At 44.6% G+C, this 25,211-nt stretch overlaps 1 protein-coding gene across 1 annotated transcript in view; it reads right to left on the bottom strand.

The window, feature by feature from the left end:
* The window catches only part of PCCA (propionyl-CoA carboxylase subunit alpha), a 2,516,110-nt gene that overhangs the window by 1,296,507 nt on the left and 1,194,392 nt on the right, over positions 1 to 25,211 (bottom strand). Inside the window, exons 13-14 of the mRNA XM_085622263.1 lie at positions 8,226 to 8,369; positions 6,008 to 6,082 (exon numbers count right to left, since the gene is read on the bottom strand). Of these exons, the coding sequence (XP_085478389.1) occupies positions 6,008 to 6,082; positions 8,226 to 8,369 (219 nt within the window). The remainder of the gene's footprint in view (positions 1 to 6,007; positions 6,083 to 8,225; positions 8,370 to 25,211) is intronic.

The raw sequence follows: 25,211 nt of genomic DNA, 5'->3' as shown, positions 1-25,211 counted from the left end.
TATAAAACAAGTTTGATACTCCGTGGCACGGGGGCTGCGGCTTGAATGGACTCTTATTCTCTGCACAGACTGCGGACACCGGTCTATTGGACTGTAGGCTGTGCCCATGGGTGATGCCCAGGGCGTCGTTTCGAGGACTGCTTCGCCTTATATTCCGCACTACTGTACCCCTACTTTAGCATTCATTATGGTTGGTGAAGCCTGCCCTTCTTACGTCTGGGTCTGGGTCTGTGCCTTTTGCTCTTCTATTCCTCACTTGCTGGTCCATTCTGTGGTAGTACTCGTGTCATGACCTGTATTTTTTTGATTTGTTGCTAATAAATACAATTTTGACAACAAAAAAACGTTTAATAAAAGCGTTTTGAAAAAGAAAAGAAACCTATTTCTAAGTTTGACCCATGCTGTTCATCATTTTTTTGACAATCAACTTTATTGACTTTAAGCTCAAACAAAGCAAAATTAACAGCACAAGACATTTGGATAATGCTACTAAGCACCACCACTGGTGTTAGCTGTGACTTTAGGCAAATAAATGGTTGAGAGCACATCCACGATGCATAAACAACACATTTGTGTAGATAAGTGAACTTTGGTTCGATTAGACCAGCTAATTGAACCATTTGCCCCAGATTTTATTGTATTCGGTTGAGCAGCCCCGGGCTTCGAATAAGGGTTTTTCCTTTGCGGCACACCAGTCCACTCCCCGGATCCATATGGCTATGCTGGGGGATTTAGCCCTGCGCCCAGGTAGGTGCAATATCACTTTGGCCACCACAACTGCTGTCCCAAGGAAGAGCTTGTCTGATCAAGAACCGTCCGGGCCATCCATTACCCCCAGGATGAGACGTATGGGGTCAAGGGGAACCTGCCAGCCCAGGACCTGTGTGAGTTCGGACTCTATAGCTGACCAATACAAGGCAAGATTAAGGCATGTCCAAATCATGTGGTAGAAGTCAGACGGGTCTTGTCCGCATCACGTGTAGTTTGGAGAGGGGCGAAACTCCGCCCTATGTAGGAGTTCTGGGGTGAGGTAGGCAGCATGCAAATAGTATAATTCAATTAGGCGAAGCCTGGCTGAGGTCGTGAGCTGTTCATCATTTTAATGGTAAATATCTTGATGTTTCAGCACAGTCTGGAATAATGTACCTGCAAAGCTCCGAGGCACCTACAAACACAAATGTTCTATTTGTTTAATGCACAAAACCAATAATTAAAAAAATAAAAAAAAGATTCCATTCAGTTACTAGTATAATGAAATAATTAACATTTTATGGTAATATGCATTGAGTCCAAATTCCTTTCTTCTGCAGTACTTTTTCTACAGCACAACCTCAAAAGAAATGCAAAACGCAAAGGTACTGAGTAGGATTTTTGACCAAGGCTTTGGCTTTCCTATCCCCCACCATCTCCTTTCAAATGTTAACTCCACTGTTCCCCCTTTTGGTGACTCCGGTGGGAGAAACCTGCAAAAGGAATGCTGGGAGATCTGCTTGGCAGCGGTTTGAAAAACGTCTATGCCAGTCACAAACGCCCTTTGCTGTCCACCCCAACAGTGTCCTTTTTGAGGGCTGTGCTTAAAATCAGCCTTGTTAATGAATGGCATTGCTGTCAGGAAGCACACGTGTTGGTTATGATTTAGCAGAATATGGATTACCTCTCTGTGTGACTTCATCAACTGCTTACTGCCTATAAAATCTATGTCAAGTCGTAAGGAATAAATATATATATTTTTTAAAGGCCTTCGTAAGGCTGAGTAATATGTTCTACAGAAAAAGCCCATCCAGACAAAACTGACCAGTGCATCCTGGGAACCTCAGGGGCAGAAGAGCCACCGGAACAGCAGGGTTCATATTCCAGAAACTACTGGAGGTTGCAGGTTATTGGGAGGCGCAGTGATGGAAAATCGGTGCACATTTTCACCTGAAGAAGCCGTTCAACAAACCGGCGTCTCAGCAAGACAGTACAAGGTCGGCACAGTGGCAGCTGGATGTTAATACTTTAATTTGAGAAACTGTCAGCAGGCGGTGTCTTGTCTGTGCTATTCACATGAGGGCACCTTGATGACTTAATTTACTAAATGACGGCAAGGATACCCCTTGTGCATTTATTACTGCCTTTTATTTCTATTTGATTCTTTTTTTAATACTCGAATACCACCAGGGAAAACGCATGGCAAATTAATCTTAAAACTTTAACACATTATTTAATAGTGTTAAAGATAAACAGTGAACGGTCTTGTTTAACTCTGCTTTTCGGAGGAAGAGGGCGACTGTCATTCCCCCTAGGGGTAGGATTTGTTTCAATATTAACATAATCTGCATTTAGATGCTGTGCAAAGGATCACAGGTGAAATAATGTATATTTGCAGTTGTTATCATCAAAATCGGGCACTAATGTGGCCCAATTGGGACAGGCAGTCCTGACTTCCCAGACAAAACAAGGCGCAAAAGATAGCAGGTAATTCCTATGAATGACAGATGTTCAGCCAATAGGATCCAGGAATAGGCAAAAAAAAAGCGTAACGGATAACGTGTTGTATTCTTGTATCTTTCAAATCTGGTGACATTTACAGCCACCATCCGTTCGTGTCTGTAGCATGTTTAGAACCCTTTAAAATGGCATTACAATAAATTATTGCGCGTATCGGAGTCGAGTATCTAAATACATAAACGTAGATTACGATACTATTTTGAGCACATTCAACAACGCATACAAATACTCCTGCGCGGGTGTATATATATATCTTTATTAACCATACACGTGTGAGTGTATACAGCTAAATATATACTGATAGAAAAATGCCGTTGCCAATTGTGTCATCATTAAAAATCCGAAAAAGTGGTAATGGTTGCTCCCCGCTTCGAGCAGCTGTTGGGTTGCAGCGCGGCGCGGGGAGTGGACCCCAAGCAGGCGGCCCGGCCCACTGTTATGAAATCCTCCAGCCACGGCGGCGGATGCCTTCGGCATAATTAAAATGTCTTTCCGTCGAGTTCGGCGCTGAGGCCGGGCCACGTGAAGCTATCAAACATCTCCCACCCTTCATTTTCAATTCACCTCTCCCCCTTCCGCCCAACTCCCAGGCCGCCATGTCTACCTGACAAGTGACAGCCCAATCTGATTAAATGCGTGCAAGGGAGGGGACTGGCGGGCCTGCGTGACAGGCCAAAAGTGATCACCATGGAGATACGTAATTACAGCCGTCAACGCGCCCACTGCCCTGCTGGCATCATTGTGATTGCTCCTAACAATAATGATAGACAAAGCCTCGCGCGCACTCCCATGCACCCAATCACCAGATCGGCTCCTCGGTCCATTTAGCTGACATGCAACATTCACACAAGCAAATAACAGCAGTACGCAGAACATTTAAGGCATTTTAATTGTTTTTTCTTCGCGAGACGGTCGGCTTATGGGCGCCGGCGTTATTGCATAAGGCTCCTGCTGCAGCATTAATTGAAGAAAGATTTGGTGGGGCAACGGCCCTGGGGGGTACGGTCTTGTCCATTATCACTTGTACTTTCAACAGGTCTCACGTTGGAAAACTGCAAATTGCAAAAAAAGAAAAAAAAAACCTTGTAAGGGCAAAATGTTTGACATCTTGCAAGCTGGCGTTAATGCATCCAACGCGACTGACAATCAGCGTAATTATCACAGACTGTGATTTAATAATAATAAAAAAAGGTCGTCTTTGAAAATGAGTAACTGCTTAAGAGCAGCCTTGCAGTCTCATTTGCCTATCCGCGGACTCTCCGCGGTTGTTGCTGCTTTCAGACTCAGCGCAGCGTGAGGCCTAAAGGGCTAGCAAGGGTCAGGCCCCCTCAGGAAACGCAGAGGCAACATAGTTCACAAAAAAGCAAACAACTCCTCGCTCATTTGCCCCATCCCTCTTTTCTAAATGTACAATTCCTCTTGGCGAAGCTTTCCGCGCCTTCCATGCACGTAAGTGGGGTGAATGATCATACACTCAACGGTGGAAGCCTTGTCACTCCGCCGGCAGCCTGGGAGTCATCGATATACACTTACCGCCCAGACTGCTCGTTACCACAGAGGAGGCGATGTCCTGGCTCTTTCCATGCAGAAGGAAAAGGACTGTTTAATAGAAAGGCCGAATGGTGGCAAATATGTTGCGTGCTCCTGTTGTCTTAATCAGACACTCCAATATTGAACTTACTTCACGCTCTTTGGCCAGGGCTTTAAGTGGGATGAAAAAAACTGGAGGGTCTCTCAAAGGGGCGTGGCCAATGTAATTAAGGGCGTGGCTTAAAACACAAACTAGAAAACCTCTGCTTAGCATAGTGTGCCCCCCCCCCCCCGACTTGTATTTTGTTGTTTCTGTCAATGCATCTGGATATATGATACAACAAGTAACATCATACCCACAAGTCAGGACTGTTGGCTTTGTCAATGGTTATTTGCATTAGATGAATAAGCAGCAACTATGGCTTGTTATATATAATATTGAAAAATCTTCCACTTAGAGCCCTGGTGACACCAGGACAATGCTGCTGCTCCTTAGTTTAAAAAAAGAAGGGAAATCCAGAGAGAAAATGACTCTTTAAAGGATTTGCCTTTCCCTACAACGCTCACCAGGCTTGACTTCATGCCGTAACTTCTCCAGAAGTGAGCAGTGTGAGCATGCGCACATCCATGTGCCTGCTGTCACTGCAGTCCAGGAAAAAACGGACCGCCTGTGTCAGGGCACAAAACAGAGCCCGCCTGTGCCAGGGCACAAAACAGAGTCCGATAGAGACCCGTTTTGAGGGCCCCTTTTAAAAAACTGCCGGTGCTCAGACCCGGTGAGACCCGGCCCACTTAAAGCCCTGTCTTTGGCCATTGTCGCAGTCTGCCTCTGTAGGCAGGCGCAGTGCCAGAAGATGCTCCTAAAGGGGACCTGATTGCACCAGGAAACGTAGCAGATTACCCTCAATGTGTTCAGAGGTCAAACGTACCTCTAAACTCATCCTTATTAGGAAAGTGTCACCCTCCATGGACTCATCCTCGACTCCTAAGCAGGCAAAAGGCTTTCTATAGATTTGAATAGGGTCACCAGTCATGAAAATCTGTTCACCAGTGCTTAATTTGAGCCGGTGGTTTCCAGTGCTTGGCAACAGCACTTAATTGTCGGCATCGATACTTACAACAGTCCACCACATGGTGACGGTGTCTGGTTAATTTTGAAATAAGTACAAGAACAGTTGTTTAATAATTATTTATACATTAGAATTGACTAGTACCAGCCGCCCAAGCCATTCTTTTAGCTTTGGGCAACCTGGAATAGTCCAAAATGTCACTCTTGTAGAAGTGTCATGGTTAGTAGTAGTTATTGCCAGTGCAGGCAGGGTCAATTGGTGGTGCAAGCTGCAGTGGCCTCCGGACAAGGGCCCTGGCACCACTTTTTTTTTTTTTAAACAAATTAAGAACTGCTGTCCACCCTCCAAAAAACATTGTCTTCAATGGGGGTCACCTTCCAAACCTGCTCAAGCTCATCCATCTTGGAGGCTCAAGAGTCTGAGCGGTAAGTCAGCCTTGCAAGGGAAGATCTCCGCTAGGCGTGGTCAACTTGGTGTGGCGCAAGTGATGATTGTGCATTGCTCAACCACCCAAAATGTTTTTTCTAAGTTAAGCCGGGTAGACTTTCCAATTCTCTGAATTTGGAGGACAGGCGCGACCACAGTGCGTTTCTTAGTCCTCGACGTATAACAGTAAATACAGCCCAACCAAGTGTACAACTACTCACCGAAAAAGTTTGGTCAATTGAGAGCCTATTGCTGCAATTTTAAGCGTTCTCCAAATACTCGCCCCTTGTTCCGTCGAAAATTCGGAAATTCCAACGGGAGCAGACGAGAGAGTGAAAAAGCTCTCAACTGAACCCCAAATTTTCCACTTTGAAGATGTTGGTCTATATGCAGTCATGTGATTCAAATGGCATCGGCATATTGAAGCACTGAAAACTGTGCAGTACATCATTGCAAAGTACATTTCAATAAGAAAGAAAAGTGTAACTTACTCCTTCAACATGCAGGGGCTCTCTGTACTGCGAAAGACGACCAATAGAAGGCAGGCCGAAGGACTTGTAGGGGTCCTGCAACGAAATTCAAAACAAGACAAGCATTAACTCCCATTGATAAAGCACTGGAAACAAGGTCAAGCAGGAAGGGGGATTGAAAAGACACTGGCAGCCCTATTTCAAATAAGTGCTTTAAACCATGCTTGCAAGAGGCCCTATTGTTGCTCCTTGGTGTGCCTCAGAGCTACTATAGTCAAGAGTGACACATTTCCCTGCTATTCAAGTGTTTAACACGCATCTTGCGATTAGCATAACAAGTTTTAAATTGCTGTTGTGTCAGATGAGACGAGACAAAACAGACACAGAGACATTTAGAATGCCAGAGGCAACACAAAGAACTGAAAGGACATGGAAAAACGCTACTTAGCGGGCTACGAAAACACACATGGGCATGTACCACCCAAAAGCGTGTCTGTCCTTGACGGCCAATGTCAAACGTTGTGCTGCTCCCCCCGAGTTAACAGATTGAATCGCCCTCGCTGGTGCACGCGCCTCAATCGAACACCACCACCGCTAAAAGACTCAAACTGGTAACTTTTCATTCCATTCACTGCAGAAAACTGCTGGCCTTAATGGGAAGAGGAAAGCCATATTCTTGGCTGCCACGCACTAAGATGCAAACTGCTAAAAGGATACATAACTTACAATTTTTTTAGCTGCAAATTCTCAATGGCTTCCCAGAAATAATTTCCAGGTGTCTGAGAATTGGTCACATGCTTAGAAAATTAAAAGCACCCTAAAAGGTAAAGCTTTTGAATCAAGTGCAGAAGGAACTGTTTAAAAATGTAACAGATAATCATAGAATAGCTTTCCAAACTCTTTAGAACCACAACCCAATTTTTTAGAACGGCATATTTTCGCGACCCACCTAGCTTGAATGGATATGAGGCTGGCGATTTTTTAATGTAACCAAAGCATTGTGTGGTAGAGCACTGCCATTCACAGACGGGACATTTCCCATTGAAAGGGCCAATAAAGTAGCACCACGTAGCTTTACTAATAAAACTACACTGCACACAAATGATAATGTGTGGATATCAGGTTTCAATTAATATTTATCATTTGAGCATTATTACCAATAAGTGTCTTGATTTGATTTGATCCTTTGAAAATAGTTTTTCCATCACACTTCAGAATAACAAAAATATGTACTTCATTTTTGCTTTCCTAACTGCTGAATGTGTACAGTTCATTTACAGGTGTTTACATGTTGTTGTGTGTTACAAAAAATGACAACCTGCAGCTTTTCTTTTCCATCTCCCTGTCCCCCAGCAAGATTGTCACATAATTCACTTTACTTTTCGTTCTCTGACTGCAGAGTGAGAAGACTTTGTAACCATCAACCCTCTTGTTAAACATAAGCAGCAATTTGTCAGAAGAAATAGCCCCACGTTTGAGGTCTACAGTGGTGGCTGGCATGTATTCAGGGCGGTGGGCGAGCAAAATACGGGTGGCATTAAAATAATTAAAAAAAAGGCCCTTACCTTGTCACACAACGTCCTCCTTGGTTGGGTGTCTTTGCTCCTAGAAGCTTTGGACCCAGGAACCCGTACTACCCAATCCTGGCGCTGCTCTCACGCTGTGAGAGAAGCAACAGGATTGGAGAAAGAAGACTCTCAACGTTCTTAAGAGCACTGGAGGTCTGTGCTTTCTCTAACCCAGCTGTCTAATACAGCTAGGTTAGAGAAGTTTAAAATGCACATGTCTGGCTTGCGGTCGCAAGACAGCTGGCCAAAGGGACATGTGCACTATAAACATAAGTGCACAGCTCCCCGCTTCTGCCACTCAGCAGCAACTGCCCCGCACTGTCCTGACACTCCGTTCAGGACAGGTTGCTAAAAAATGAAATGGTAATAAATAAACTTTATTGCCATTTTGTTTTCCACCTGTTCTGGTGTCATTTTTTTAGCGGGGCGACGCTGCTCTGCTCTCATGGAGGAGCCGCCCCATGTCACATCTATCTTTGAAGAGCGGCAAAAGTGAAAAGGTAAGTAAAGAATCTTTATATATTGGTTGGACTTTCGCAACCCACATTTTGGGAGACACTGTTCTATGGTTATTCAGTTTTCATCTAGAGATCGTGTGCCATCACAGCAACAGGCTTTGTATTTCAAACTTGACACAACTGCTTTACCACCACCTCTTCCACCCATTTTACCTCGGCGTAGACTCGACATTCAAGCGCCCAGCCGTTGATGGGGATGTCCTCTTGTCTGTGCTTCAGAGGGTAACCCTTGGCAACGCGGATCATTTCTTGGACGAGGTCCAGGCCAGTAATGCATTCGGTGATGGGATGCTCAACCTGCAAGATCAAGGACTGTCACTTAGGAGGCAAAGAAATAACGGCAACAGACGGCAAGGTAAAAAAGCATGCGCACTCCGGGGTACAAGGCCGCCATTTTAGAGACATCTTCCAAGAAAACTAGCAACATTAAGTAGGGTTAGGTTACAAGACCAAACACTGCACCAAAACTTGTTTATTTTTCCTTTTGTTGCAGGGAGGTTATCTTTATGGTTGCAGTTCACAGTGATCACTTATGAAATCGCGCCAGCGCACTCATGCATCAGTGTATGCGCGTGTGTGTATCATTACACACACTTCGGCTGGCAATCTGGAGCACTGAAAGCAGACGATGAGCATGTCCTGTTGCACTTCACATGGCGTGGACAGGAGCAGCAGCTTGCGCCTTTCTGTGGAGCGAGCCTTCCTCCAGATCTCAGCCCTTCGCCTGCTTTCACTAACCTGTCCTGACAAGCAACCAGATTAGTGTAATCTTACATCAACGCACTCTTGCAGAAAAGAGCAGATGGACCTTGGGTTACCCCCTCCGCCCCACCCACACACAGATGGGTTTGTGCTGCACTTAGTATGCAAAACATCAGGGCTGGAGCAGCAAAGTCAACCATATTCAGAAAATGACTGCCAGCAGCGTAGGATGATACAGTCGTGGGAAGAAGTTGGTCTCCCACTCTCCAGCCACCGGTGACCGAGTACACTCCTTGAAGCACAAATGAATTCGAGGACACTCGAGTTATAGCCTCAAATATTACAACTGCACATATGGAATCTGGGCCTTGCAATCACAAGAGACACTTTTCTGGTATTCTGTACATCAGCACAGGTAAAGACTCAAGCTATGCGTAAGAACTCCAAAACACAGGATATATTCCGACGTGTGGCAAGGTGATTGGTTCAGATCAACGTTCCATTGTGAAATAAAATACTGGACGGGTCTATTTTGCAGAGAAAAATGTCCATAACAGGAACATGATTTGACAAAGCCAAAAGCATAATGAGGTCTCAAAAATATTTAAAAAGCCTGTTGCAGTGAAACACAAAACAGATAACTATTCGCTTCTTTATGCAGTGCATCAAAGAAATAAGGAATTTAATGTGTGACTATTCATCATACTTCTGAAATGTAAAGTACCCCTCATGCATTGCAGTGCAAGCATTCCACAGGAGGTAGAATGATACGCCAAAGTGCCAGGAGCATTAGATGAGGTGAGCAAGAAACACTCCTGTGGGAGTAGCCACAACCTTATGTATAAAGAACTGGGAGCAGTCGGTACTCCAGAGCTCTCTGTTGTCAAGTCACACCTAAAAAGCACTATTTCTACAATTCCCAAGTTCAAAGGTTATTGCAGGTCCAATATTATTTACAGAAACTAGTTTATCTTTTCACTCAATAAAGTGGAGCTAAAATCCGAAATGTTATTGCCAATAGTGGAAGGGATTGACACCAACTAGTTTGAAATAAGACAGTTAGAAAAATGTCTTCATTCATGGCAAACGCCAGGTGATAGAACATTGGGGATCTCCTGGTCTCAATGTTGCACACCATTTGTCTTATCAAAGGAAACATGCTGCAAATCCCTCATCCCACGGGCAGAGAAACTACAAAACTGGAATCCAAAAGAGAAAATATTAGATTTTATTTCCAATAAAATATTGCTTTTAAAAGGGGGTGGGGGCATGGAGGAGTAGTAGAGAATGATAAAGGAGTAGGAACATATGGGTAGTTTCATTAAAAATGTACTTGACAACACGATGAAGGAAGGAAAGCACATTCCAATTCAGAATTTCCATAGGTACCCATAGCTACCTGACAGAATCCGGAAGACTTGACCTGAATACCACATTTAGCCAATAATGAGATATAGGACAACACAATAGCCCTTCATCCAAGTAGTTGGGTAAATCCAGATGTTGGTGAACAAGGTGTTTGTACCCAAATTCGGATTACAAGCTTTTTGTCTCATTATTTTCCCTTGTACACATTTCTTCAATTATTGCCTGAAAGAATCTGCTACAGGAAAAGATGTCAGTATGAAGAAAAATATGATGTAGATGAGCAGATTTCATGTTTTATTCCTTATTTTCAACCTGAAAAACTGAGAATAGGGTCAAAAAGTTCCCAGAAAATGCAAGGTGCAGCAACGGATTTATCCCAGGGCAATTTTCCTTCCCATTCATTTCAAGGTGGTTAGGATGCAGGTCATTAAAATTGTGCCAAATAATGGGCCTTTTTTTTACAATGCTACAAAGACGGATACTGAGACACTCGCAGCTAGAAATTTTCCTAATTGGCAAAGGTGTGTACCCTTTCCAAGTAGGGACAACAATCCTAGTTAGCGTAAGTTAGATACACACCCTAAATGAACCTGTGCTCACCCTCTGGTAGCTTGGCACAGAGAAATCAGGTTTAAAGTATTTATGCAATACTGCAAACAGCAAAACAGTAAAAATGCCACACAAAAATAATCCACAGCAGGTTAGAAAAATAGAGCTTAATTAAATTAACAAAACAAGACCAAAACAAGAACCGGAGTTATACATTTTTAAAGAATATCTACAAATATAGGGCCATATGTATCAAACAAGAGTTTTGCGATTCTCAAATTGTGATTTTTAGCGAATCGCAATTAGAGAACCTCAAAATGCAATGTATGTTGGATTTGCTAAAAAATTTGCGAATCCTACATATTCCTTATTTGCGAATCACAAATTGAGATTTGCAAATACGGAATACCTTCCCATTCATTCCTATGGGCTAAGAGGCCCATAGGAATGAATGGGAAGACATTCTCAATTTGCGATTACCAATTAGAGAAACGCAAATTGAGAATGCAATTTCAAGGTTGAAAGGGTGCCAAAAGGACACCCTGTTGCACCCCTGAAATATGCATGTGTTCACATTTTGCGCACATACATGCCCTAAGGGCATGTATGTGCGACATATGGCACTTTAAAAAAATGAAAAAAGTGCTTTTTTAAAGAAAATCGCAAATTACAACCAACTTGAAGTTGGTGGTAATTTGCAATTCCTTAAGGCCAAATAGCAAATTTCTGGTGCTTCCAGAATTGCATTTAAGGAATCACAATTTGCAATTCCTTAACTGCATTCGCAAAATAGAGAATCGCAAATTTTGCAATTCTCTATTTTGTGATGGCCTTTTGGGATGATACATCCAAAAAGGCTTTTTCCAATTCGCAAACGGGCCGATTCTTAGAATCGGCCCGTTTGCAAACGGGAAAAAGGCTTGATACATATGGCCCTCAGTGCTTGAAAGCATAAAGCGCCAACCAGGGCTATCTGGACAAGCTTGATCAGGCCAAACCTAAACGTTCAGGCCGACCACAATGGAGCATGGGTCGGATACAGTGACCAACCATGTCCTGCAGAAAAAGTATCTTGTAGCGCTATCAACGGGGCCTAATGCATGGAGCATATGAGGCAAACCATCGGGGTGGATCCCTCTTGATGTAGGGTATGCATCGGTTCGGAGCCGCGCAAATCGAGATGCGTCGGTGACTTCTTCCAATGTAGGCGATGCATCAAACCGCACAGCCGGCGAAGAAATATCCTTGAAGCAGGCAATGAGTGGGCGCCGAAGGAGATGCATCAGTTCCGTCAGGCACAACAACGGGATGTGTGGATTTTGTTAGTTGCAGCACAGAGAACCACTTCCAAGGGCCCAAGACTGGATCGGAACCACTTGGCAGGGCAAAACCCAACAGTTAGTGGAAGTCTTGGCTGTCCCTCAGACTTCAGAATAATAGGCAAGCCAGAGAGCCCTTAGAGTCACTTTGGTTCTGTGGTGTAGAGATACAGGTCCAGTCCTTCCGACTCCCAGGCAAGGAAGACAGCAGGACAGACACAGCGGAGCAGGAGTCCAGCAGAGTTCTGAAGACTGACCGCCCTTTTAGCAGCACAGCAGTTCTTCTCCCTGGCAGAGTATCCTCAAGTTCACAGTGTACTGAAGTGGTGGTGTGTGAGGTCCAGTACTTATACCCAGTTGTGCCTTTGAAGTCGGGGAGACATCAAAGTGAGGCCTGTGTAGTGCACAGAGTCCCTACCCTTCGTGCCCTGGCTCCAGACTCACTACAGGGAGGTATGCAGCCCTTTGTGTGGGAACAGACACAGCCTATTCAGGTGTAAGTGTTAGCCCCTCCCTCCCATGCTGTCCATGATGGCTCATCAGGATGTTGATCCCCTATCAGTCACACCTAAGTTCCTTTTGTGTGTGGCTGTCTGGAAGGAATGCACAAAGCCCACCTGTCATCCACCCCAGTGTATTCAGAGACAGACAGAAGGCACAGAATGGTTAAAGTAAGAAAAGGCCACATTTCTAAATGTGGCATTTTCAGACTTGCAACTTAAAATTCAACTTTACCATAGGTTGTGAATTTAAATTGTGAGTCGAGAGACACCAAACTTGAAATATCTATCTTTTCCCAACTGGAAATTACACTTGTAACATGTCATAAGGTAATCCCAATGTTAACCTATAGGAGGGTAGGGCTTTGTAGTAGTGAAAAACAAAGTTAAGAGTTTTTCACTACCAGGACATGTAAAACTTAAAAAGTACATGTCCAACTCTTTAAATACACTGCACCCTGCCCTTGGGCTGTCCAAGGCCTACCTTAGGGGTGACATATGTATTAAAAGGGATTGTTTGCGCCTGGCAAGAGGGATAGCTTGCCACGTCCACTTGGCATTTTAAAACTTCGCATACAGGTTCTGCAGTGGCAGGCTTGAGACATGTTTAAAGGGCTACTGGAGCGGGTGGCACAATCAGTCCTGCAAGCGCACTAGTAGCATTTATTTTACAGGCCCTGGGCACATGTAGTGCACTTTATTAGGAACTTACAAGTAAATTAAATATGTAAATTGTGGATGAGCCAAAGTTACCATAAGTAGTGAGCACATGCACTTTAGCACTTGTTAGCAGGGGTAAAGTGCCCAGAGTCCTAAAGCCAACAAAAACAAATTCAGCAAAACGGGGAGGAGGAAGGCAAAAAGTATGGGGGTGAAACGGCAGAAAGGGCAATTTCCAACACTCACTATCCGCAACTGATTGAAATCCAATAAACAGTTTTCTGCCCAACTAAAAAATGTCCACATTTTCTAGAGGCAATTGAATTATAAAATATTAGAGGCTCAGGAATTAAATGGACATGATAAGTAATAGAATACAAACACAAATAACCATATCCCTCTGCTGTGATGTAAGATCTCCTAGATGTTGGCAGGCATGAGATACTTAAGTTCCAAAAGGCCTGACAAAAAAAATATATGTGACCAAGAAGGATTCCCTTTCCCCAGTACCCGGAAGAACCCCTTGCACCTCAATTGTTTAAGCCATGTTGGCATCAGAGGTACTGGAGAACTTCTAGAGAAACCATTCCAATTAAATTAAAAAGGAATGAGGATTCTTTCCCTTCAAGATGCAGATTGATCACACACTGCACTGCTCTTTGGAGTAACTATGTCTATTATAAGTAGCTGCAGTTTCAAAAGTGAGTAAAAATAGAGAAACCACATCTTCGTGAGGCTCTCACTCATAGGGGCTGAAAGAGTTAACTTGATAGCAATTGATCACCACAATATGCACATCAGACAAGCTCCTTCTCTTTCAGAATCCAGATCAAAAGTTACACTGCCGAAAGACTAGCTTGAGGGGTATCAATACATTGTCCTTCAGAAAAAGAACACTGATAAGTAAGGCCCTCGCCACTAAAGTACATAAAACATGGATTTTTAAGGAGCCAAGTGTTGCACTCATAAAAAACAACAGAAATAAACATTCCCGGATGGATGAAGGAACGGGACTATCCACTGGCACGTCTCTCTCCAATGACCACCATTATAGTTCTTGTTTCACTTTCTGAGAGATGGGGACCAACAAGGACAGGTTTATCTCCTGGTTTCAGCGTGTAGCTACATAAAGCTGGTTATGAAACATTAACATGGGGAAATCTGGACCACAGTTCTTTGAAATCACCAGACCAAATCATTTATTTATTGCATTTATATGGTGCACACTACAAAACGAATTATCTCTAGAATCCATAGCATATACAGGGGTCAGTCCTTTAGGAGAAGTAGAGGATGGCAACTCAGGGCATTGTTCTCACTGGTTTAAAAACAGGAACATTATGATTGCTTTTCTAAAGCTAATTAGATTAGGTGTATTTCCTATCTGAATCGGAAGTGTGCTCCAAAGTCTTGGGATAATTATCACAGATGTCTAATATCCTTTCCAGGGTCTACCCTGAATAAGCAATGAGAGAGTTCGAGTGGGAGTACATTTAATACTTTTTACCCGGAAGTAGCTTGGGACAAGTAAATGCATCTATTTTGTAAGCAAGATACAGCTTTTAAAAGCAACTCCCTTAGAGATCAGCAGCTAATAAACTAGTTCAATACTTGCCATACTAAAAACTACCTTGGTTTACAAAATAAAGCAAGCTGCTGCATTTTGAGCTACCAAAGATGGGTTATTTAGTACTGGGGAAGTCCTCCAAGGGGAGCATAGCCTAACCTGCATTTAACATGTTCCTTCTATTGCCATGTTACAAATAACTCCATTGGTGTATGCAATAGCATATTTTTGTTGTTTTATTCTGAAAAAGTCTGGCTACGAGGCTGTTCCAAGCTGTGCTTCAAAATATAATTATGCATCTAAAATGAAGCAGAGATTTCTTGCCTGTTTGGCAAAGGTGGTTGTTATATCAATCAACTTTGGAGCTTTGATGCTAACTCTGGGTTGTATGTGTTGAGGTTCTGTCCCATCATGAAGTGTCACTTTTAGCACCTACTAGTTTTATCCCATTTTGAATCATTTAACTGACTTGGAGATAAACCAGCCTGTCTTTCGCGTAGACGTGATAATGCTTGTTTTGAAGAATGCTGAACAGGAGTTTTAAAAAGATATTGAATAATAAGGGTATGAGTAGGGAGTAGTGTGGGACACCAGTCTATTCAGAATGACTGAAAAAAGGCTCATTCGTATGTACTACATTCTCTTTGATATGAAGGAGGAGAACCGCCCTTCAGGTCATTTCCAAAACATGTGCTTCATCTGTAGTCTCCTGAGAAGAAGTTTCTGTGTCACCATATAAAACGTGGCTGACAAGCTCAATGAGAATAAGAAGTGAAAGGTCTCCTCATCTCTTGCCTCAATCGTGTTGTCCTGGAGTGTCAACAGTATAGTTTTCTTGCTATGTAATGAGCGTAAATCAGACTGGTGCTTATTCAATCCCGAGGGATGAAAAAGGGTAAAGAGATGTTATGTTTTGTGGGTATTTCTAACGTGCACGTTCACCAACGGTCTCTTGGCGCTATGAGTTAAATAGGGAGGGTTCGAAGCCGAAGCAGTCTAATTATGAGCTAAAGTAAAAAGCCAAGTTTTGAGCAATTTTCTAAACCGTACATAATCTTCTTCAAGTCTCAGAGTAATCAGCAATGAGTTCCACAGTTTCGGGCCCAGTATAGAGAACCGCGATCCTCCAGTGCGTTTACGTCTGAATCTCTGTACAACCAATTGATTCAGATACATAGATCTAAGGGTTGCGCTGGGGGGCATACTTGCTGATTCTCAATGAGATATACCTGGGACGGGTAGCCTGAATGTCTCTAAAAAGGATACATCCTGTTTTTAACATAGTTTGTTGCTCCACTGGAAGCCAGTGGAGTTCTTTCAGCAGTGGGCTAATGTGGCATCGTCTATCCTTTTGATAGATGATTCTAGCTGCTTGATTCTGATTCATCTGAAGACGGTGCTTCTGATGTTGCGGGAGGTCAAGATACAATGCATTTCCATAATCATTTTTGGAAAGAATCAGGGTGATAATGATTTGGATACTAGCCTCTCTGTTGAAGAATCTTCTAATCTTGCGCAGCTTACGAAGCTGAACGAAGCAGGCCGAAGTAACTGATCCAATCTGGGAGCTCATGGTGAGATCCGAGTCAATTTGTATCCCCAAACTCTTAATCACCGGCTTGGGGAGCAGTGCAGAGCCAAGCTAAGGGGGGCCAATGTGTGGGAGTCCAGTGCATGAGTTTGTTTTTCGGTACAATTATTTCAGTTTTTTCGGAATTCAATTTTAAGTGACTGTTGTTCATTCAGTTTTTGATGAACAGCATGGAATTCCTGACGAATTCCTCTGATTTAGGTGACTCTTCAATAGTAAAAATTAGCTGCATATCATCAGCATAATTATAAATCTTAATCCTCATCTGCCGGAGACTGGAAATGAGCAGACGTATGTAAACATTGAAAAGAATCGGAGAAAGAGAGGAACCTTGCGGGACTCTACAGCTCATATCTACAGTTTTGGATATAAAAGGTGAGAGCCACACTGATTGTTTGCAGCCCTCTAGAAAGGATTTAAACAAATCCAAGGCTGAGCCCCCCCAGACCAGCTGCGGCTAAACGATCCAACAGTATATCGTGGTTAACAGTATCAAATGCCGCAGACAGGTCTAGGAGTATAAGGGCCTGAGTACAGTCCACATCTGCCTGGCCTTTAAGATCATCTATAACCGACAATATAACTGATTCCATAGAGTGTGATGGACGGAAACCTGCCTGGTGAGTGTCCAAAAAGTTAGAGGCCTCTAGAAAAAAGCTAAGACATCTGGCTACATGGGTCTCCAATAGCTTAGCAGGGAAAGGGAGGAGAGATATAGGCCTGTAATTCTCCAGCTTAGGAGGATCCAGGCCTTGCTTTTTTTGCAATGGAATAATCACTGCTTCCTTAAAAACTGAAGGCACAGTACCTTGGGTAAGAGAAAGATTCAAAAGCTGAAGGACAGTATCAGGAAACGCTAAATAAATGGCTTTTAATATATGAAGAGGACATACCTCTTTAGGGGAGCCTGGTTTTATCTTATTTACAAGGCCAAAGAGGAGTTTCCTATTTAGACCAGGAAAGGCTGTCAAAGAGATAGAGTTTGGAGGAGCAGGAAGATCAGTTTGGCTACTGTGGCTAGAGCCAATTGAGTCCTGGATTTTTTTGATTGTTTCCACGAAGGAGGAGTTCAGATCATTGCAAAGTTCCTGTGTTGCTGTGATAGGCGGAGTCACGCGTCCTGGAGTAGATAACTCCTTCACAATCTTTAAAATTTCCCTTGACCTATTGTCCGAGTTCAGAACCTTATTAGTAAAAAAAACTCTCTTAGCCTCCCGAATGGCTCTTTTATAAATAGTAAGACTTGCAATATAGTGTGCTTTATCCTGTGCTAAGAAAGTTTAACGCCATTTCCTTTCAGCTTGGCGCACGTTAAGTTTTGAGCTTTTTAGATCAGCAGTGAACCATTTGGATGCTTTATGTCGCATTAGGCGGGAGGTTTTGATCTGTAAGGGGGCATGGATGTCTATAGCATAAGTGTGCCAGTTTGTAATCTCCCTCTCAAAACTGTCCAGGTTTTCCTGAGGAATAGGCTGTTCGTGAGTTAATGCAGTCAAGAAGGATATCATGTCAATTCGATTCCAGTTTCTAAAACTGCTTTTTTGTGGCAGTGACGGCTTATGCAGCGACATATCCCTCACATTAAAACTGATAACCATGTGTATGGTCAGATTCTGGAGTGTAAGATTGATTGACCACACTTGATTGAGTGTATGGCCTTTAATGTGCGTGGGGGAATGGATATGCTGAGTAAGACTTAAGCTAGCCAGGGACTCCTTTAACTCCCCTGACAATTTTACCCCTTCCACCTTGTTGGCCCAATAGTTCAGGTTGCCTAAAATCAAAACTTTGTCACAATCTACGGTCAAAGATGCAATGTTATTGGCTAAGACTTTAGGGAAATCTGGCATCGCTGTGGGAGGTCTGTACAAAAGTACATAAACTGGTGTACTGTTTGGAGAATCCAGTTTGATCACAAGATTGTTGACTGAGGTGATTTCAAAATGGGAAATGGCAATGAAGGGTAATCCTTTCTTAATAGCAACAGCCACCCCACCCCCTCTTTTTCCTGAAGAACTATTAGTTTGTAATAGAAAATAATTTTCAGGGAGGGCTGCTAATATCTCATGGGAAGACTCCTCTGTTAACCATGTTTCAACCAGAAACAACATATCTGGTGAATTAGTGGTCAAGAGATCAAAAAGTTCCAATTGATGCTTAACAACAGATTGTGTGTTGAGGTACATAATGTTAAGATCTCTATTAAGAGGTTGGCTTCCCTCAGATCTAGCTAGAGCTGTTTGTCTAGGTTTCTGCCCCCCTCCCTTTTGTTTATTACAGTAGGATGAAGGGTTAGGGCAAAGGAGGTCTAGCTCTACCAACTTCAAGCAAAGTTGCTGATCAAGTGCTTGCCTATCTTGTGGTGCCACATTTTTAAGGGTGGCCTCTGAGTAGGATGTATTTTTGACCATAATGACATGCCCCTTGCACCGTCCAGGCGCAGAAGGGCATGCCTTTGGCGCGCCAGCGGTGCGTCCTCGCTGCAGGCATGAATTTAAAACCTGCGTCGTCGTCTAGGGCTCCGCCCCCCCTCCCAGCTGATGGTTAGCGCTCCTATTGGTTGTGGACAATACGGGGAGTTGCCAACTCAAGCACACCGGCAGTCACGTAAAGCCCAACCAATTCTCAGTACACAAAAGCGGTAATATTAATTTTTTTTAAAAGCAGCGAAACTAAGGTTTGTTAAAAAAGCCTAATCAACATTCACAGATTCAAAGTAACGTTATAACAAATTTTAAAAAGCTCTGGGCGCGGCGTCTCTATTCAACATGCGTCCTCGCTGCAGGCATGAATTTAAAGCCTGCTGCGGTGTCTAGGGCTCCGCCCCCCTCCCAGCTGATGGCTAGCGCTCTTATTGGTTATGGACAATACGGGGAATTGCCAACTCAAGCACACCCGCAGTCACGGAAAGCCCAACCAATTCCCAGTACACAAAAGCAGTAAGGTTCGTTTTTTTTTAAAAGCGACAAAACTAAGGTTTGTTAAAAAAGCCTAAGCAACATTCACAGATTCAAAGTAACGTTATAACACATTTTAAAAAGCTACGGGCGGCGGCGTCTCTATACAACACGCGTCCTCGCTGCAGGCATGAATTTAAAGCCTGCATCGTTGTCTAGGGCTCCGCCCCCCCTCCCAGCTGATGGCTAGCGCTCCTATTGGTTATGGACAATACGGGCAGTTGCCAACTCAAGCACACCCGCAGTCACGGAAAGCCCAACCAATTTCCAGTAAACAAAAGCGGTAATGTTCGTTTTTTTAAAAAGCGGCGAAACTAAGGTTTGTTAAAAAAGCCTAAGCAACATTCACAGATTCCAAGTAACGTTATAACATTTTTTAAAAAGCTCCGGGCGAGGCGTCTCTATTCAATAGACAGATAGACACTCATATATTGAAGGTGAATACCACTTTGGAAGAAAGGATCAATAAGTGTGGTGAACCAGTTTGTCCATGGGAAAGACAGTAAACGGTAGCTAAACCAACGGGTCCTGCAAAAACTAGAGCTGAAGTACTTGCCACCCAGAACAACAAAGGGGACAAGCAGAAACATGAACAAAACATCTTTCAAGAAACATGCCACTAGAAGCAATCTGAATAAAGTCGACTGGTCAGGAAGAAACAGGAATGCAAAAAGAGCATCCAAATAGCTTTTAATGTTAGAAAGTGCAAACCTTGTTGAGCAAGGGAAGGAGCAAAGCACAAGAGCCTTGTACAGGGTTAAGTCTGCAGCCCTGCACCAAGAAATACATTTGTCCTAACAGATAGAAGTGAAAGATTTGGAGGTTAGTTTTCGAGCAGCTAAAATGACATCCACTGTCTCTGTCAGTAACCTAACGGATCCATCATATTCTCCACGTGTGCAGACCAAGAATTTGAGGATTGAGGTGGAGGACCGGGCAATGGCACAAGCTGTGAAAGCAGGTTAATTCTGTCTAGGAGGGGAAGAAGAGGCTGAACGATGATTTCCATCAGATCTGCCAAGTCCTCCTTGCCCAACTGTGTTGGGGGGGGGGGGGGGGGGGGGGGGGGGGGAGAAAACTGTACACCATACCACGCCTTCTGAAAAATCTTCGGAAGCAGTAGAATGGGAGGAAAGGAATACAGCAGGCCCTACTACCCTCTCATTCAGAAGGCGACACCCAGGGAACAATGTTGTGTCAAGTGCAGAAAATAGGTAATTTCCTGTTTAGAGCCATGGAAAAGAGGTTGGTGCAGGGTGGACCTCCCTGCAAAGCTGGTAGAAGATGATGTCCGTCACATCAGGATGGAGCTACCTTCCATGATCCTCCAGGAAAATATGGCTTAAGGCATCCACCGTAACATTTAAAGTGCCTGCCAGATGAGCGGTCAATAAGGAAACATTCCTCATCTGAGAGCCCACTGAGACTAGCACAAAGCCTCCCAGCACTGTGCCCATAAACACGCTGCGCTCTGCCGATTGATATCATGGATTGCAGTAGTTTTGTCTGACTGGGTTTATACCCTATGGCTCAAGATGGAAAGGGGAAATATCTTCTGGGCTAGGCAAATGGCCCAAACATTTGGTCACAGTTGTCCTGATGAGAGCAAAGGTCTTAAATTGCTATTTCCCTTTAATGAACACCCAAGACCAATGAGAAGACATTGATGACTATGGTGGCTTGTTACTAATGTGGACACAAGGGATAACTAACTATGAGGTTGGTATGGCGCATTTACCAACCAAGATCTGGTATAACAGAGACAAAGATCTTCACCGTTGCAGAGAGACTTTCTTGATGCTCAAGCCAGTGTCTCTTCAGGCATCACTAGTGATCTCATCCACCCCATCATTTGTGGCACAAACAGGATGCACAAGGCCCTGAAGCACAACATGCTTTGGGCAAAGACAGACTCTGAGGCAGAATCTGAACAATGAGTGTCATATCCAAAATTTTCGAGATCCTCCAAGGCAGGGAAAAAGTTTTTGTAACGGTCATGTCCAGGATGACACCAATAAATGCCAACCTCTGGGTTGGAATGAAGAGGGCCTTCTGTTTCTAGATGGAGAAGTCCAGTCAGTGGGTAAGGGTGCAATCCAGTTGGTCCAACAGTGCTGCGTACCCTGTCTTCACTGGCCAATCATCCAAGTATAGCAATATATTTACTCCTTACCTCCAGAGACCAGCCACCACCACAACCAGCACTTTAGAGAAAATTGGTAAAACAGTCATGGGATCAAAAGTGTTTGTATCGCAAACAAGTAATGCGGGGACCCCGCCATGAAGCAGACATAATGCCTTTGAGGAGGAAGGATTGGCAGATTGAAGATTAAAGGGCACCATCCAATCCTGTGCATTCAAGGTAAGGAAGATCTCATGCATGAAAACCATTTTTAATTTTCCCTAATGCTTTACGCCATTCAAAAATTTCAGGAACAGAGAGAGTTTGAGGCCCTTGTCCTTCTTGCAGACCAAGAAATACATGGAAAAGAATCCCATGCCCTCTCTACTCCACAAGCACTACTTCTATGGCCCCTTTCTGCTGCAAGGCAAGCACTTCTACTTTAAAGATCAAGGTACAGCCCAGTGTGCACTTCCTAACAGAAGGTGAGTAGGTGTCAGGTGTCAGCAGCTCAAGGAGGAGTCAGGAATCACTAACCTCTGCGTAGCAGCCAGCAGGGACGATGTCGGGTTGAGTATATTGCCTCCTCCACCGGACACGGCCTCTCCCCACAGTGTGATGTAACACAGCTATGAGGAAGCGCACCCCGGGGAAAAGGAACAGGGATATAGCAAAAATACTGCTGGGGATCTTGCGTCTGGGGTCTGGTCTAGGTGTGTGTATAGGCGATCTGCATGGAGGACACAGAAACACACAACACACGCATCAAAACATCTGCCTCAACCATCAACGTCACCCTCCTTCAACTTCCCTTGTAACCAGTCATAAGTACCTGATAATTACGTGGCTGGTGGGTTTATCGCAGCATTTCTGCTCCAGAAAGTCACGATTTTTGTCTGCGGTTCCGAAACAGGCAGAAAACGTGCCACTCCTCCGCTGTTTCCTCACAGCAGGCAGGATAGCACTCTTAACAGGTTTTTAGATACTGTTGGAATAGCACAGCATCTAGTGCAAAACATCTCTTCCTGGTTCCAGCACTCACCGAGATTCAAGTCTCTGAGTGTAGCCAGGAACACCCATAGGAATACAGGGCAAATAACATATCGTAAGTAAAGTACAAAGGGAAATCCTACATGCGCCTCAGAGGGGGGGGGTTTGCACAGTACCTGTCCGTTCTTAGCCGGAAAACGGGAAGCGCTGCCCAAAGGTGAAAAAAGGAACACCGGAGGAGCGCTCCAGATTCTCTCGCCGCTCCGCTGTCGCCGGAAAACCACTCAGCGAGAAGGGAAGGATGAGGGCATATGTTTGTAGCTGACGTCTAGGCAAACACACCACTGGCAAGGTCCTTTTAAAGTCCTCTCTGGACGCACAACTCTGATAAAGTCCAAGGCAATGATCGGCTGATTCCGATCCGCGGGAAGGAAAGCGTCCGCACGTCGCTTTCGTCCGGAAGGGATTGTCAAGCGCCTCCCCATTGCCCCGGAAGCGCTTGTGTAGGAAGCCGGCTTGGAAAACGACCTTCGGGGAGTTGTAGTGTAGGAGGCCGCCTGCCCTTTCACACCTGCGCCCTTTCACTCTGGGAAGGAGTACGCGATAATCGCGTCTCTGTCTACGGCTCGGTAAGTGAAGGAGCATGACAGAACTCCCTCTTAAGGATCACCGACTCGGCGGTCATCCTGGCTTTCCAGGGTTAGCCTCGTGGAACCGTTCAACGAGATCAGGGCAGTGGAGGTTCTGTACCAGTTCCCATGTCCTATCCTCCACTCTAAAACCCTTCCATTCCACCAAATACTGCACTCGTCCCCTTACTAAACGGGAATCGAGGAGTTCCCGAACTTCATATTCTTCCTGTCCCTCAATTTCTAAAGGGAGGTGACGTTCCGGCATCCTTATGTGGCGAGGACATGGTTGGAGCAAGGAAACGTGGAAAACGAGGTGGATGCGCCATGACGGGGGTAAGGATAGCTTCATAGCCACGGGGTTAATAGTTTCTACTATGGTATAGGGACCTATGTATTTAGGTTTCAGTTTATTGGCCCCCTTGAGATGCAGGTTCCTAGTAGCTAGCCACACCATGTCCCCCAACTTGTATTCTGGTTCCTTGGTTCTCTTCCGGTCTGCAAATCGTTTGTGTGCCGCCTGAGCCTTACTGAGGTGTTGTTTTGCGTCCTGGAGTACGGCTCTTAGATGCGCATGATGTTCTTGAACGCTAGGGACCGGTGAGTGGACGGGCCATTCAAAGGGGAGCATGTTAGGATGGTGTCCGTACAAACAGAAGAATGGAGAACACCCTAGTGTGGAGTGTTCTGAGTTGTTGTGGGAAAATTCCGCTGTCCACAGTAGGGGGACCCAATTTGTATCGCTCTGGAGGGTAAAACATCGAAGGTATTGTTCTAGGGTTTGATTTAGGCGTTCCGTTTTTCCATCGGTCTGGGGGTGATAGATAGTGGACAGTCTGCCATCGAAGTTCATGGCTTTGCATAACGCTCTCCAAAAGCAGGAGGTAAATTGTGTTCCTCTGTCCGTGATGAGAACGCCAGGCAGTCCGTGGGCTCGGACTACATGTTGCAGAAAGATAAGGGCTAATTCGGAAGATGAAGGTAGCCCTTTCAAAGGTATGAAATGCCCCATCTTGGTCAAATGATCCACGACTACTAGCACAACCGTGTAACCACTGCAAGGGGGCATTTCCAAGATAAAATCCATTGATACTGTGTGCCAGGGTCGAGGAGGGATAGGCAAAGGTCGCAGCAGTCCCACTGGTTTGGTGTGATCAGCTTTTCCTTGAGCACACACTGAACACCCACTGAGGTACTCTTTTGTGTCTTTCTCTACCGTAGGCCACCAGAAGGAGCGTTCAATACAGGCGATCGTTTTGTAGGTTCCCAAGTGTCCTCCTAAAGCGTTATCATGAGCCCATAACAGGACCTGTAACTGAAGACCGGTGGTCGGCACATACAGTGTTCGGTGATGATAAAGTAGGTTCTTGTCTTCCGCTCTGTGTTCGGGTTCTTCTTGTATCCATGCCTGTACATCGATACCGGCTAAGGAAGTCCTCACTTCATCTAGGAAGTTCTGGGAGGAGAGTAAGGCTAGGGTCGGTTCTTCGATGGTGCCCTCCGCGAGGATCAAGGGGGGTTACGGAGTCTCTGTGTCTACGGGGTCCTCAAGATCTTCAAAGCGGGATAGGACATCTGCTTTCCCGTTTTGTGGTCCGGGTCTGTATTTGATGACGAAATCGTAATCAGCGAAAAAGAGTGTCCATCGCAGCTGTCGGGGTGTGAGTGCCTTGGCCGTTTTAAGGAACAATAGGTTCCGGTGATCGGTGTACATTTAGATTGTGTGGCGCGCTCCCAGGAGATAGTGTTGCCATTCCTCACAGGCCCGTTTTATGGCAAGCAACTCCTTGTCGGAGATGGAATAGTTTATTTCGCTGGCGGTGAGTTTCTTGGAGAAGTATGCCACAGGGTGTAGCTGTTCTGTATGTGGATGTCGCTGGGACAATACCCCTCCTAGGGCGTACTGGGAAGCATCCGTTTCAACCACGAAAGGGAGAGAAGAGTCAGGATGCCGCAAATAATGGGCCTGGGTGAATCTATTTATTAAGTCCTGAAATGACTGTTCAGCCTCCTCTCCCCACACAAAAGGGGCGTTCTTTCTCAATAACCGTGAAATGGGTTGGATAATCTTCAAGGAGTCTTTGATAAAACGCCGGTAATAGTTGGCGAATCCTAGGAAACTTTGTACCGATTTTACATGATGTGGGGTCTTCCAGTGGGTGATTGCCTCCACTTTGTTGAAATC

The sequence above is a fragment of the Triturus cristatus genome, chromosome 8 (genome assembly GCF_964204655.1).
Source record: "Triturus cristatus chromosome 8, aTriCri1.1, whole genome shotgun sequence".
Taxonomy (NCBI): Eukaryota; Metazoa; Chordata; class Amphibia; order Caudata; family Salamandridae; genus Triturus; species Triturus cristatus.
Note: the sequence above shows the minus strand (reverse complement) of the source record. Positions and strands in the feature narration are given on the sequence as shown.